Source organism: Equus przewalskii, chromosome 9, assembly GCF_037783145.1.
Source record: "Equus przewalskii isolate Varuska chromosome 9, EquPr2, whole genome shotgun sequence".
NCBI lineage: Eukaryota > Metazoa > Chordata > Mammalia > Perissodactyla > Equidae > Equus > Equus przewalskii.
Genome location: NC_091839.1, coordinates 59,696,198 through 59,711,973, shown reverse-complemented (window position 1 = coordinate 59,711,973; position 15,776 = coordinate 59,696,198). Strand labels below are relative to the sequence as shown.

The 15,776-nt window shown below is 37.2% G+C and overlaps 1 protein-coding gene and 1 pseudogene across 7 annotated transcripts in view; one reads left to right on the top strand and one right to left on the bottom strand.

Moving 5' to 3' along the window:
- The window catches only part of CDK19 (cyclin dependent kinase 19), a 162,604-nt gene that overhangs the window by 137,132 nt on the left and 9,696 nt on the right, over positions 1 to 15,776 (top strand). For all 7 annotated transcript variants that reach the window (XM_008521292.2, XM_008521293.2, XM_070556825.1 and 4 more), the window contains 4 exons: positions 1,311 to 1,368; positions 6,482 to 6,613; positions 10,978 to 11,121; positions 11,295 to 11,364. In XM_008521292.2, coding sequence (XP_008519514.1) covers positions 1,311 to 1,368; positions 6,482 to 6,613; positions 10,978 to 11,121; positions 11,295 to 11,364 — 404 coding nt within the window. The remainder of the gene's footprint in view (positions 1 to 1,310; positions 1,369 to 6,481; positions 6,614 to 10,977; positions 11,122 to 11,294; positions 11,365 to 15,776) is intronic.
- Positions 12,010 to 12,102, bottom strand: LOC139073773 (U6atac minor spliceosomal RNA; annotated as a pseudogene).

The window sequence follows — 15,776 nt, the reverse complement described above, 5'->3', positions numbered from 1 at the left end:
TGCCCAGGATCCGAACCGGTGAAACCCCGGGCCAGAGATGCAGAGTAGTGAACTCAACCACTTGGCCACGGGGCCAGCCCCTGGAAGTGAATCTTAAAAGTAATCTAGTTTAACCTCTAACCCAAGACCTCAATCCTCTCCATAACTCATACATAGCACTAGCTTCTAATATTATACTAAGCTTCTGATTTTTCTTTCTACTTATTTAGTGAGCACCTGGAAATTAGGAACTTGGTTTACTGTGCTTTTGTCATTCCTCTTAATTCTTAGCATGGTTAGCATGGTTCTTTGTCCCTAAAAGACACTAAAAATATATTCATTGATTGGATAAATGAATTATAAATTTTCTCTCCAAAGAGTTTCCAGAGGTGACTTACTTGCCCAAAAACCTGGCTCCACACTTCTTCTGTTTCCAAATGCCTACAAATGAGGATGACTTAAAAGATGGTGGTTTGGGGCCCGCCCGGTGGTGGAGTGGTTAAGTTCTTGCACTCTGCTTCGGCGGCCCAGGGTTTCGCCAGTTCGAATCCTGGTGCGGACATGGCACCGCTCATTAAGCCACGCTGAGGTGGCGTCCCACATGCCCCAACTAGAAGGACCCACACCTGAAAATACACAACTATGTACTGGGGGGCTTTGAGAGAAAAAGGAAAAATAAAATCTTTAAAAAAAAAAAAGCTGGTGGTTACATTTTCAGCCTACTCTTTTCTTTATATAGCTCAGTATTAACCTTGATTTTTATTTTCCTACATCTTGAAATTATATTTAGAATTTCTCACTTTTGCATGAACTATAGCTGAAAAGGCATATGAATTTTAATGGAGTCTGTTGAATGTTTATTGTGTTTTCTTACAGTAGTTTAGAAATATTTAGCAAGGAATATTCCATTTGATTCATTTAAATGAAGGTAATTATGTTGTGGTTTGAGGTTTTCTATGAAAATTTTCAACCACAAAGACTCTTTGTTGTGGGAAACAAGCAGACAATTTATAATTTGTGCAAGTTTTTAAATTACTATATTCATTACTTCTGTGGGGCAAATAGAAATGATAGTTTTGATTCCTTTGTAATTATTTGTATGATATAATTTTGAAAATAAGATGTGTTTCCATGGCAAGGATGTTTATGTAAAGTTAGTGCTAACTTCAAGTATGTCAAATGCTTTAACTGTGTCGAGGGTGCTTAATATTCGATTATAGTTTTGATGAAATTACAGAAGTGATATTTTCATATTATAAGAACTCTTGTACATTTTAGAGCATGTCAAAAGAATAAGCACAGTAATTTGAATGCTCTATTTTTATTTCTAGAAACCAGCAAATATCCTAGTAATGGGAGAAGGTCCTGAGAGGGGGAGAGTCAAAATAGGTAGGTAATTATTCCTAAAATAATTTATTAAGAAACTGAAGCGACTACAAAGATGGTTTCCCTTTTTAATACTCTTATTTAAGTAGTTAATTTTAAAATTACTTCCTCAGTATTTTTAGAAAAGATGTTGGGAAATGTAGATAGATAGTTTATAAAACCCTTGGGTTTATTTCCAAAATAAGGTTCTATAATTACAAACTGAGGCATCACTGGGAATTGACAAGGAAGCCCACAAAAAATTCATTCCCATACACTATCCCAAGCGTGTGTTCATGTCACTGTCACTGTCCTCCATAGTCACCCCAAACATAATGCCCTGAATCTTACTTCTTCCTCAGCTTTATTGAATGTTCTTTCCCTGAATGCGTCCCTCCCACCCTCAGCTAATACGCACAGATCTTCACGTGTTACTGCCTCCCACCCACTGTGTGCCCTGTGACAGGTACCAACGCATCTTTTCCAAGTGAATATGTATGTTTATAGACTCTCTTACTTGCCTGTCTTAGATTAAGGCACTGACAGGAGTCTTAACTGTATATTAAAATTTCCTTTGCAACCCTGAAGGTTCTAAAAGAGATCAGCGTTATTTATACCTATGACACATTTGGGGAGAAAATGAACTAAGAAATGCTTTATTCAATTTCTTTTCATTGAAATTACGTTTATTTAATGTTCATTGCTTTTTAGAAGGGTTTTAAAATAAATTTTGTTTCATCAACCTGCTTTCTTTGCTATTAGAATGTGTTGTGCTAGGTCGGGGTGATGCAAAATTGTGCTGACTTGACCTCCTACAAATCCATTCCGTCCTGCTTCAGCCGAGCCTGCCCTGCTGCTTGGTTTTCTACTTCTTCCATTAATTTGCTAGCCCAGTTCCTGAAGAAGCTGTTCTCAACCAAATTCTCTCTCCCTAAACCTCGACGCTGCGTTTACTGAGCTTCAGAGTCATTCAGAAATTCTGTGGATGTTAATTAAGAACCACATAGCTGCTTTCCTTCCCCTTGCCCTCTCCTCCCCTTTCCCTGCCCATCCCCTTTCCACCTCTCCTCGCTAGTTCTTCTCCACTCTTACACTCTCTTTCTTGCAGGCATTTATTGAGGACCTTTTTGCTAGACACCAGTGAAAGCAAAAGGGAGATGAAGGATGGTGCCTCCCTGTGAGAAACCGTAAAATAAGCAGTTTACTATCCACTGTGATAGATGCTTTCATATGTTACCTCACTCATTTTACACAATCACCCTCTACAGTAGATATGACAGATTGGAAAGCTGGATTTAGAAAGGTTGTGGCTTGCTCAGCCTTTCAAAGGAAGGACTTGAATTCCAAGTCCAGAGAGAGTCTCTTTCCATACAGACATTGCTGCCTGGTGATATCAGAGCTGTCAGCGTGACCTTACTGACCACTTTTAGTCAGCACAGCTCTGCCTTTGAAACAGTCTCAGAGAAAGAGCGACTCCTCCTGCCTAAATCCTATCTAGTCTCCTTCCTAGCTTCTAAATTCCTTCCTGCTCTGCTTAAGCTCCTCACATTACACTTTCTCCATTCTTCCCTCTCAGGTTTCTCCTCTTCACCGTTAAACATTCGTCATCCTCTTGCCAAGTTTAAAATAAATCATCTCATATCCATTTTGTTTTCTTTACCATTGTTCTATTTTTTCGCCCCTATTGGAACACATGATGTTTATCCATTTGTTCCAATCACCCTAATCTTTTATAATCTGGCCTCTAATTCCATCCGTCTATCGAAACTGGTCTCTGAAAGGACACTCATAACCTCTATCTTAAGCAAATCTAGCAGCCTGTATTTAGTCACCATTTTCCTTTACTGCCTTAGCCATTTGTTCTTCCAACCAGGCTGGCCTTGGGACTGCCTTTTCCCTTGGTCTCTATGACATCATATAATTCTATTTTTCTATCTACCGCTTTTGCTGTTATTTCTGTATTTTATTCATTATTGCCTCTTACTGCTAGTAATCTTTCGTTTGAAGACACCCTAGGCACTGGCTTGGGACATGGCCTCTCTCTACAGTTACTTCTTTAGGAAACTGATAAGTTGTGGCCTCAAAATCTTGGATTCAATGAAAATGACTCTGAGGTCTGGATCTCACAGTCTAGTCTCTCACCCTAGCTGAAATTTTATCTCTATTTGGATGTCCTGCTGGCAACCTGTACTCCACTGTTCCAGACCAAATTCATCACCTCTTCTTATACTCTCCCTTGTTTGCACCCATCATCACATTTATCCCAGTCACCCAAACTTAATGTCTTCTGCTTCTTACTCCCGAATCTCTCTACTACTCCTCAACAGAAATTCTGTATTCTAGCCAGACCAGGTAGTTGCCTTACTGTTAAGAGTTTTAAGATTGTAATTCTGTCCAAGATTAGGGATAAAACTAGGGTTAAAAGTAAGCAGTAATCAATAATAAAAGTCTAGTAAACGATTAATGTAGTTGATTAAGTTGCTTTTAAGTTTTGTTTTAATAGCACATTATTTTTTAAAAATTAGTAATGCCCTGATGCCCATGCTTAACACTTTAATACAGTTCTTTTTTGGCTGAAAAGAAAAGCATAGTCGAATGGAAAATACACTGTGCTCTCCCTGTGTCTGGGCCTTTCCCTTCCGGCAACCTAAAGGCTTCCCAGGCCTTACCTAAAATGCTTATTGCCTTCTTCACCATTCACGATATTCATCCTTCAGGATCCAGCTCAAGTTCCACTTTCGGTTTAGTCGACTTCTACAAATGTTTATCAAACACTGTTCCCGATGAAACCATGAAGGGGACCTAGACCCTTCCCTCAAGGGACTTCGAACCCAGTCGAAACCAGTCGAAACCAGTAGCAGCTTTCCTTTATTCTTACAGTTCTTATCCTTTTTATTTTTATTTGTCCATGTACTTTGTCATCTCATCTTCCTGCCAGCTCCTTGGTGGTAGACATTAGCTTTTGCTACTTTTCTGTCATTTGATCCTGCCTAATTAGCCCCACACCAGAATTTTACTACCGCTATCCACTGAATTGAGCAATTTTACACATAATCTAATTTGTAGGAAAACAACTGTTAGTAACATTTAGGCTAGTTACCTTTTGTCTAAATTAGTAATTATTTAAAAAATGGTTTAAAACTCCTTTAAAGTTCATACAATAGACAGGAAGTGTTTTTAAGGATATTTATTGTTTCCTCTGGCCTTGATTTCATCTGACAGTGAATAGATGTGGTATAAATAAAACTAAGGAGATAGAGAATAAGGAGAGTAATACTGGCTTTAGCCTTTATTTAAAAATAAAATGCTTTTTAACGTGTGAGACAGCATTCCATCATATTACTTTACCATCAACAACAGTCAGCATCTATTAAATCTATAAGGCAGTGCTTTGAAGTAGATATAATATTGGTAGAATGATTTCAAATATTTTTGTTTGCTATAGGGCAATAATTTAGTTAAGAAAGAGTAAGCATCAGCATAAGCTTCCTCGGACAGCTTTATTTTTTAAGACCTGAGTTCGCCAAAGCGTTTTCAGGAAGTCTTGTAAATTATTCATACTATAAAGAAACAAAATCGCTGTAAATTAAAATTGTAATGTATGTTATATCATAGCATATTAGTTTTAGATTAAATGATTCTCTAAAGTTGGAACTTTAATGTACTATTTGTGCATTTTATAGTACGTTGGGGCCCCTTATACACTCAAAATATATTGTGTACATTATATATTTCAAATCACAGAGGTTTAGCATTCTTGTGCTTTTGCATTTGTGACATGCAGTTATCCTATGTGTCATTTATTGGATGTCATATCAGTGGTTAAGAATGTAGCTGCTAAATTATAACATGGTTTTTATTTGAGTACTGGCATCTTTACTTACTATCCCTGTGACCTTGGGCAAGTCGTTTAACTGGTTTGGGCCTTAGATTCTTCATCTCAGAAGTGGAGAACAGAATGCTTATTAAACCAACGTTTTTATGAGGATTAGATAAAGTGATATATGATGTATGTGAAAACCATTTGTAAACTCTAAAGTGCTTTATAGATATAAGGTGTTTGTTATGTATGAAATCTTAAGAAAATTAGATAGTCTCCAGGACCTTATGATAGTAGCAAATATTGTTTTTACTACTTTTGTACACCTCTGATATTTAAATCTGTTAGCTTTGGTATACATCTTTGTTAAGTGCTGAATTATAACAAATTATCTCTTATGTGTTCTTTTTTTTGGTGAGGAAGATTCACAGTGAGCTAACATCTGTTGCCAATCCTCCTCCTTTTTTTTTTTTGCTTGAGGAAGATTCGCCCTGAGCTAACATCTGTGCCAATCTTCCTCCACTTTGTATGTGGGATGCCTCCACAGCATGGCTGATGAGTGGGGTAGGTCCACACCTGGGATCTGAGCCTGCAAATCCAGGCCACAGAAGTGGAGTGCACAGAACTTTAACTACTTGGCCACAGGGCCAGCCCCCTCTCTTATGTGTTCTATGTATGTTCTTGGAAACATGTATGTGATGTGCTGGTAACTGTATAACAACCAGCTCTCTGAGGGAAAAAAGCCCCAATCTGTAGCATTTGCTGTTTCCCATGATGTAAATACTCCCACCATAGCCAATTTCAAGTCACCAACATGACATCACTGAACAGAGTTGGGAAGAGATGTGTACAGATCGGCTCTTGTGAGTCCGTAAGAGCTGACTCTAGCACATACTGAACTAGGATGTATCAGCTTTTAGATGTATAGGCATACAGAGTCATACAGAAGTCATAATTATCAGGGAAACTTTTAGACTATTTCTGATTACAAAAATATTTAAGAATATTATTGTGACTGTCTCTGAAGGCCAGGAATCTGCAGTCAGACCTGGATTCTAATTCTGACTCTGTGCTTACCAGCTCTTTGACTTTTGGCAAGTCAGAATATCTTTAAGCCTCAATTCCTTCTTCAGGAAAATAGGCACAATAATAGCAGCTAGCTCAGAAGGGGAGATGTGGCACCTGGTACAGACTGCTTGTGGGAAAGGGAGGGAAGGATTGCTTCATGAGGTGGGTTAGTGGCTACTGTCATCAACCTTGCGTGGTTCTAATAGCATGCCAGACTGAGTTTTATATTAATTTATTTTGTTTTTTTAGCTGACATGGGTTTTGCCAGATTATTCAATTCTCCTCTAAAGCCACTAGCAGATTTGGATCCAGTAGTTGTGACTTTTTGGTATCGGGCTCCAGAACTTTTGCTTGGTGCAAGGCACTATACAAAGGCCATTGGTAAGTTAGTCTAAAATGATTGACTATCTCAGTGTTGAATTATCATACATACCAAATGGTGTAATAATAAAGCTGCTTTATAAAAACTGATGTGCATTTCTTTATAAAAGTCCTGTTGTCTTCTGTATTCCCAGATTTTACATTGTGGTAGATGTGGATTTTTAACTATGTAGGAGAAGACGGTTCTTTTAAAAGAAGGAAGTATTTCCTTTCAGAGAATAGAGGTGTCTGATCCTCTCTAGTTGAGTTGCTATGGAAACAATAACATGCAGGTTTTATTTTGCACTTACCTACTACTATTGATCAGAAGAACTAGAGGGAGGTTTCGAATTGTTTTCTTCATAAAAAGAAAAAGGAAAATGGGAGTAGTGTGATGTTGGAGAGAGCCCCTTTTCTTTGGGGAAAAGTTAGTCAGTCAGTCCTTTCCTATGCAAGAAATAATATGAGCGATCTTTCTCTCTTGCCATTACAGTGATCAGAATGGCAGTTTCTCCATTAAGGGAGGAAATACAGTCTGGCAGATTAGCTGTGCTCAGCATCTTGCCATCTCACCAAGTAAAAAAATCTGTGTAAGAAAACCTGTTATAAACACACTGTGTGTAGGATTTAAAGTCTGATTCTGAACAGGGCCTTCAGAGATCTTGCTACCTGGTCACTATAGTGTCCTCAGAGGGCCTGCCTGTGAATTGAGGGAGTCAGAAAGAGAGAGCCCACCTCAAACCTAGAGATTTCTTTTCTTTTTTTTCTTTTTGCTGAGGAAGATTTACCCTGAGCTAATGTCTGTGCCAATCTGCTTCCACTTTATATGTGGGTTGCCACCATAGCATGGCTGACAAGTGGTGTTGGTCTGCTCCCAAGATCCAAACCTGTGAACCTGGGCTGCTGAGGTGTGTGCTGAACTTAATCACTATGCCACAGGGCTGGCCCCCTAGAGATTTCTTTAAAGGAGGTGAAAAGAGAGGCTAGGGAGGGAGTAAGTAGTACTGCTAGTGTGAAGGGCTAGTTCCATAAGGAACCTACATTTGCTAAGTGTATTTCTGTAAATTTCCCTTTTGTTGAATTTTCTATTTACTGGCATTAGACTAATAATCAATTTTGACTGTATTTAGCTGTTTTTGTTGAGTTCTAATTAACAAATGCACTAAAAGTATAATATTACTAAAAATAGACAAGTAAACACAATCCCTTCTCTATTCAGCTTATGAAAAACCTAGTGGCGCCCAAAGAACTACGAAGGAAGTTCTTACATTTGGAAAGATTAGACTGACAATTAACCTATTCATGGATTGAAAGGAAAACACAAATTTAAATGTAGTAGTATCCTCATTCATCAGGAGATCTGATCTCTGCAAAGCTCAGACACCCAGACCGCGTTTCTACTCTGTCCAGGGATTGAGATGCCAGCACGGTACTGGAGTATTGTAATACTTCATAAATACTGCTGCAGGATTGTGTTAAATTCGTGGAAAAGCCTATGAGTGGCCTCAGCACGGTGAGGGAGGCAGTATGTGTTTGACAGCAGAGGACTGTGAGAGTGACCTTAGACCCTTCCCTGAGCGGTTGAGCCCGCAGGCAGGCCCCACCTCAAAGGCTGCCACCGCCACACTATCAGCAACTGGCAGTGGCAGCTGTCTGTGAAGGGGGAAGAAAGGAGAACTGGGGGAAGCAATGGAAAGAATGGAGTGGTCCTCAGAAGGAAGAGCTAAAATCAGAGCCTGGCTCTACTTGACTTTTACTTAGGGGCTGTATTTTCGAGACTTTTAAAATTGTGTTTGTTTTTCTGCTATTAAGTCTCTCTATTGAGAACAATGAAATCTCTTAGACAATCGCAGAAGGCACCTGAGGATAGGAAGAGACTGAAAGTAAGCCAGAGAAAGGGGGAGGGTTAGCTGGAAGCAACAGGTGGTACCTTAGAACAGTATTGACGGTGAGATAAGCCAGGGCATGGCGTAGGGAGTGGAGGATGTGATAACAGCAGAAATCCGCATGCTTTGGGCTCTTACCGTGCACTGATCCATGCCATATCTAGAAGGGAGATTTCCAGTAAGAAAAGGCAAATTCAAAACCTTCTGTTAAACTAACTGACTCCCCACCAAATTCTGTCCCATTCTCGAAGAGTTTTATTCAGCAGATCCATGGTAAGGCCCATTTTTAACATCTACCAGTGATCCTGTTGTACGTTGTCCACACACTTTGACAGCCCACACTTTGAGAAGCACAGTTTTATGAATATTTTCTGATTACCTGCTATACTGTTGAAATAAAAATGGAAGTATTTTTTTGGAAATAAAGGTAATTGAGTATGAATTGGAAACCAACTATATTTCTTATTTCCTCAGGATAAGGAGAACCGAAATTGAATTTTAACCAGCTTGTAACTTACTTGCTCAGTAAATGAGATTTACCACTTAAAACCTTAATCACTAATTTCTGATTTTAGTCAAGTCTCAATTATCCACTCTGGATAGAAGTTAGGGAAAAAGTTGACACAGAAAAAGAATAAGCTTGAGGTATATACATAGCAGACATATAAATAAACACCTTCACTCATTCTTACTCTTTTCCATACCTGGTTCGTGTCAGAAATGAATATTATTTCTATTCAGAGCATGGAAAAAAGAGAATTTGATGATTTGATATCAGTGGAGGTTTATGGAGTGACATTTAGTGGGAGAGGGGAGTGGTGGTGTGTGTGTATGTGAGAGAGAGAGAGAGAGAAGAGAACAAGTCATTGATAGAGGAAAGAGAGCTGAGAAATGAGTATAGATAGGACAGGACCCAGGTGACTATTTAAAATTAGAGGCTAATATGAGAGAGGACACCCTAGAATTTAACACTGCCTGCTACACTAAGGTTCCTTCTCTTAGCAATTCTCAGGAAGTCTAGATCCTCACTCCTGTCCTTTGAATAGAGGACAAATCAGGAATTGGTGTGACCAGCAACATACAGTAGTGGTCCTAGTCGACTGCATAGTAGAGGCAGCCCTCAGGAAGAGAGACGGGATTGTCAGACAGCCGTATCAGGGGCACGAGTGACCACCAATATGACGTGGGACAGAGAAAAGAATTCAGAAGTAGACACTGAAGAATGTTATTACTCCACTCTTTAGTGACAGATGTTCATGATGATGATGATCCTCCTGTGTCATTAAGAATGATTCAATTATATTTTATAGCCTCTTAAGATGACAGGTAATGATGTAATAAAAAAATGGTTATTAAAGGGATATGCTCCCATTATCCAAAAGGCTAACTTATGTGGAAGGAATCCATTCTTGAATGGAGTCAGATATGTGAGACATTACTGTATGGTTTTTTTTCCACTTGGCAATTTGTTTTACATAATAGCATGCCAACACTAATTCTAGCTAATGGATATAATTTTATTTTCTTCATATTTATCTTGTTTACAGAATGTGATTCCCACATGTGGTAGACTACTAAACACTGTACTTTTCTATACTACATCATAGTCTGTGCATTATCATCTTTTTAAAAAATACTTATTAAACAGCATTTATTTAAGTGAGCAAGTGTGAATATACATCTCACAAAAATTAATTCACCTGTACATTTGGCAAAGCATTGTGAATATAATATTATAGTCTCAATCTAGATTACAGTTTTTGAATGTGTAAAATCCAAATAGAATTATCTTTAACTGGTGATTTGAAAAGTTAATAAAACTTTTAAAGATGCCTAACTTGATCCTGGGGTGTTAGAGGGTTGGGGCAGCATCTAAGTGAATATGTTTAGATAACCTCTGTCTCTACTGGTGTCTACTGGTGTGTTTATCAGCTTCTAGACCTTACAATTTGTTGAAAAAACTGAAGTTGGTAGTCTTTCAGACAGAAGTTGAATTTTTCCAAATCATTTTATGTGATCTGTAGTGTCTGTCAGTCAAGACTTGCAACTAAGAAATTCTGCTCTATCGTTATGCATTTGATAGCTCTAAGGGAATGCATTGCCAGACTTGGTGATGATGTTGTTTTAGTCTATCAGATCTTGAGTATTGTGCTCTGAATTAGATTATCAATTGAATGCTTCCGTGATCACATTATTAACAGTGGTTAGAAAGGCTTTTGCCTAAATCGGAAGTAAATTCATTGCTTACTCAGTTGAGTTTTCCAAGCTTGTCTTCATCAGGAAATTTGTAAGTAAATGTTTTTTGTTTGGCTTTCAATCTGTTATGTGATGATATAGCTATTCCATGTCTCATATATGTGTTTTCTTAACACACTTATTGTACTTTGTATATTGCTTCAGTGAAAAGTATGTTTGTATGTGGGTTGTGATTATACCCAGAAATTATAACCAAAGAAATATGATAAGTGTATGCAAAAATGTGTTTTTCTTCTTTCATAGATATATGGGCAATAGGTTGCATATTTGCTGAATTGTTGACTTCAGAACCTATTTTTCACTGTCGTCAGGAAGATATAAAAACAAGCAATCCCTTTCATCATGATCAACTAGATCGGATATTTAGTGTCATGGGGTTTCCTGCAGGTAATTTATTTTCCTTTTCAAAATAATATTTGAGTCATATTTCAAAATAATTCCTTTTCAAAAGCATATTTTAAGAATTTTTGTATATATATTTTTAAACTATAATAACTAGGAGATTTTTGATAAAAGTAACGCATTATTTCCTATAACAATATTTAATATTTTTTTGTAAGATAAAGACTGGGAAGATATTAGAAAGATGCCAGAATACCCCACACTTCAAAAAGACTTTAGAAGAACAACGTAAGTAATTCCATATTAAATATAAGTAGTAACTTCAATGCAAATATTTAAATTAATCCTTTTAAAAAGAAGCTATAGATTATTATTTAAACTAGAAACTTAGGTTTTAGTACACTAATTATGCCTATGATTTAAAGAAGATATTCCAGATGTTGTTAACATATACGCCAGGCCTAGGCTGCAGTATTTAAAAACTTTAAGAATGTAAAGGTCAATAGGTAGTTTAAATGTCTCTTCTGATTTAGTGTGATAAAGGGCTCAGTTCAAGGCCACAACTGTGATTTTATCTTTATCTGAGTAATGACTGGTGACTGAAATGCTGGGCCAGGCAACCAGGAAGGATGACAGAAGGAAGGACACATGGCCTGGGATCTGAGTAAAAGAAACTGGTGGGGACATGTATGTTGAGGAGAAATGAGAGGAGAGTAGAAATGACAGCATGAGAGGAGTTTGTTATAAATATGAGCGCCTAGAGGAAAAGGTGGAAAAGGTTCTTTTTTGGGCAACTTAGAAAAATTTCAGGACAGGATGGCTTGTGTAAGAACAAAAGCAGAATCATAAAGAGATGCAGAGAATGGCACTAATCATTTTTGGCCCCTCTGTTACACAGTCCTTGGTAGGGTCCTTTGCCTCAATCTTTTTTTAACAAAACCATGGTCAGATGCCCATTGTCAGGCTCGAGGGCCTCTTCCATGCTTGTCAAGGGCAGTGCTAATGCTCTCTGCTTTCATGCAACACCTGTCCATCTCTTACAAATAGCATCGATACTGCTCAAGGGTTTCTCTTGGGCTCTTTTCTCTCTCTAGACATTTTTCCCAGGCAGTCTTCATGATTTTGGTGGCCACAATTTACCATCAATTATGCTGATAACTCCCAATTTATACACCCTACTCAGATCTCTTCCGAGTTTCAGGCCCATTTATCTAATTGCCTTATGGAATCCCAACTTGAGTATTCCATAAATGCTTCAAAATAAATGTCCAAAACTGAACTTATCGTTTATCCTCCTAAACCTCCCCTCCTGCTGTATTTCCTATCTTAGGAAATGGCTCCGTGATTCATTTAGTTGTTCCACCCAAAGATATGCCTGATCCTTCTTCTACCTCATTCTCTTCCATTTTACCCCCCAGCGTCCACACAATTAGTAAATTTAGTCAGTTCTTTGTTTTAAATATCCTTTGAAACTTTGTATTTCTCTCCGTTTACCTGCCACTGTTAAAGTCTAGACGACCACTCTCTCACCTGGAGTCCTGCAGTGGCCTCCTAAGTGGTATTTCTGCTTCCAGTCTTCCTTCCAACTCGCTGTCTACGCTGCAGTCATTGCCAAAAGCAAATTTGATCCTGTCGGTCTCTTCCTCGCTCTTAGTTCGCCATTGCTCTCAATTCCTTAGTACGGCTTACAAAGCTTTGGCTTCTACATCCCCAAGTTCATCTCCTAAACCACTCTCCACTTTGTGTTCTATAGCCTAGACATCATGAGTTTCTTTAAGAATCTTAAAAACCCTGAGCTTTCTTTGACCTCTGGATTTTTACACATGCTGTTCTCTTAGTCTGGGATGTACTTTCCTCTCGCCCATTTCATCAGATTAACTCCTATTTTTCCTTTAGGTCTTGGTTTAGGCGTCACTTGCCTGATGAGGCCTCCCTGACCTCCTGGGTCTGAGTCAGGTGCTCCTTTTGCGCTCGTATAGCATCCTGTGCTGCTGCTCTCAGCACTGAGCATTTTGTACTAGTCAGCTGCTGGGTACTTTATCTGCCTTTCCTCTAGACAGTATAGATTGTGTCTGTTTTATAGGCTTATATATATATCCCCAGGGCCTGGTGCCTAGTGACATACTCATTAGTTACTTGTCAAATGGGTATTAAATGAAAGCAATTCACATAATTAAAGATTCTCTAATAATATAAAAGATGGAGAAAATTAATGAAAGTACTTAACATTTAACTTAGTATTTAAAGACCAAAGGAAAATTTTTACATAAAATGATAGTGTTCACAATAACCAGAAATAAAATTTAGGACATAAATTTTAAAAGATAAGTAAAATTCAGTTAGAAAAGTAATAGGGAAAGTTCAGAGATAAGAACTCAAACTTCCTAAGCAAACAATGCTACCCGCACAAAAGTAGGTTCCTAATATGCAGGACAAAACAGGATTTATTGACAGTTAGCTCAATTGAATACAATACATATAAGTTACTAAAGTAAAATATAATTTAAAAATTCCAGAAAATATTATTTCAAAGGACATAAAGAGTAAAAGAATAACTTATTTTCATTATATCAGATAAAAAGAAAAGAGCCTCAAAAGTTCTCTCAAAGTGAATTGGAAAGACTAACAATGGAAGTTTCTGTAATCTTTCCAGAGTGTCAGCTCTCATTGGCTCATTAGAAGGCAAGGTGAAAAGAGAATTAAAAAGAAATCATTAAGTTGACTTTAAAAACTGAATATTCAAATAAACTTGGTCTGATAAAATGCTTCGTAATGTTTATAAAGAGTTTGAATTACTTTGAAAATGGTTCAGCTCCTACACTGTGTGACAAACAGTTCAGCTTACCTTTAATACTAGGAAAGATAAGAAAAAACGTAATGTGAATTGAGAAAAAGGATTTCTCAGGGTCAAGACCTTTTATATTACGATAGAAACGAATAACCTAGAATCTGGAGTTAACCCAAGAAATGAGTTGAATCAATGTAAAGATTAAAGACAAACAGACAGACTCCGTTTCTACATAACAGTTTCCTCCCATTACCAAACTTAGTGGCTACCTTGCCAATAAAAATGTTCCTGGTATTGGAGGAAAAAAAAATTTTTTAATTTACACACATGGCAAAGACTTTTTAAAATGAAAGTACTAGTATTGGCAAGAGTATAATAAAATGGGCACTCTTACTTGTATGCTACTGGTGAGAATGAATGCTTCTCGAACTTTAATGTACCTACAGATCAACTGGAGGACTTGTTAAAAATGCAGATTCTGAATCAGAATCTGGGACAGGACCTGAGAATTTGCATTTCTAACGCAGGCTCTTAGGTGCCCATGTTGCTTATCTGAGGGCCAGGTTTGGGTAGCAAGGTTCTAGAGCACATGAAAAAAAGCTTTGAAATATACATACCCTTTGGCCTAATAATTCCAAGAATTTATCCTGTGAGAGCAGGCAGAGCAGCCACACATAGCAAACCAGATTCTTACTCTGTGCCACGCATGGTGCTAAGTCCTATACCTACATTGTCTCAATATGATCCTTATAACAATTCTATAAGCTAGGTATAATTATAAAGCTCACTTTTCAGATGAGGAATCTAAACCCTTCATAGAAGTTAACTAACTGCCCAAGATCACACAACTGGTAAATGACTGAGTTGGGGTCCCACAGGGGTCTCTGATTCTCACCTGCTATGCAGTCTTGTCTCCCTACAATGTATACCAGATTCACCTAGAAGGACCTGCGTCTCATAACTATTGTGAAACAAACAACAAACAACAGTAACAGTAGGAGATATACAACCACTACAAATAATAAGTTTAAAGAGCATTTGACAAGGAAAAGAGTTTATGAAACAATATTAAGTGAAAAATGTTAGGACAATCCATTTAGTATGATCCCAATTTTATAAAAACAAAAAAAAAATTCTTCTGTGTTTGTATCATATATACATGCATAGAAAAAATGCCAAAGAAAAATTATCAAAATCTCAACAGTGGTTCTTTATCACTGAAAGGCTTGATTATGAGTGATTTTAATTTTCTTCTTTACACTTTTCTATAGTCTCTAAATTTTCTGCCATGAACATACATTACCTATTTTTTACCTTTTTAATTTAAAATATTTCACATATAGGAAAGAATATGTATGGTGAAAATATGATATGTAGTCTCTTTAGAATAGTAAAGTGAGTACTCATCCAGTCACTCATCAACCTAAGAAACAGAACATTACTAAGATTACTAAAGTACTCTGTGTACCCTCCCTTCCTATTCACGTCCCTCCAAAAGGGTAGCCATTATTTTCTGAATTTGTGTTTATCATACCACATTTTTCATTATAGTTTTACTTCATATGTATGTATCTTTAAATAAATTATTGCTCAGTTTAATATATCTTTGATCTTTATATAAATAGTATCATACTGTGTATTTTCTTCTGCAATTTGCTTTTTTTCCCCACTCAACCTCTGTATTCATTTTTACTATTGTATAACATCCTATCCTGTGAATATATAACAATTTAATTACCCATTCTTTAGTTGATAGACATTTGGGTTGTTTTCAGTTTTTTTCTATTACAAAAATGCTGCTAAAAACATTCTTGTCCATATATCCTGGTGGATATCTGTTAGACTACAGTATGTACTTAGGAAAGGAATTGCTGGGTCATAAGATATTTACATTTTCAACTCTAATGATTAA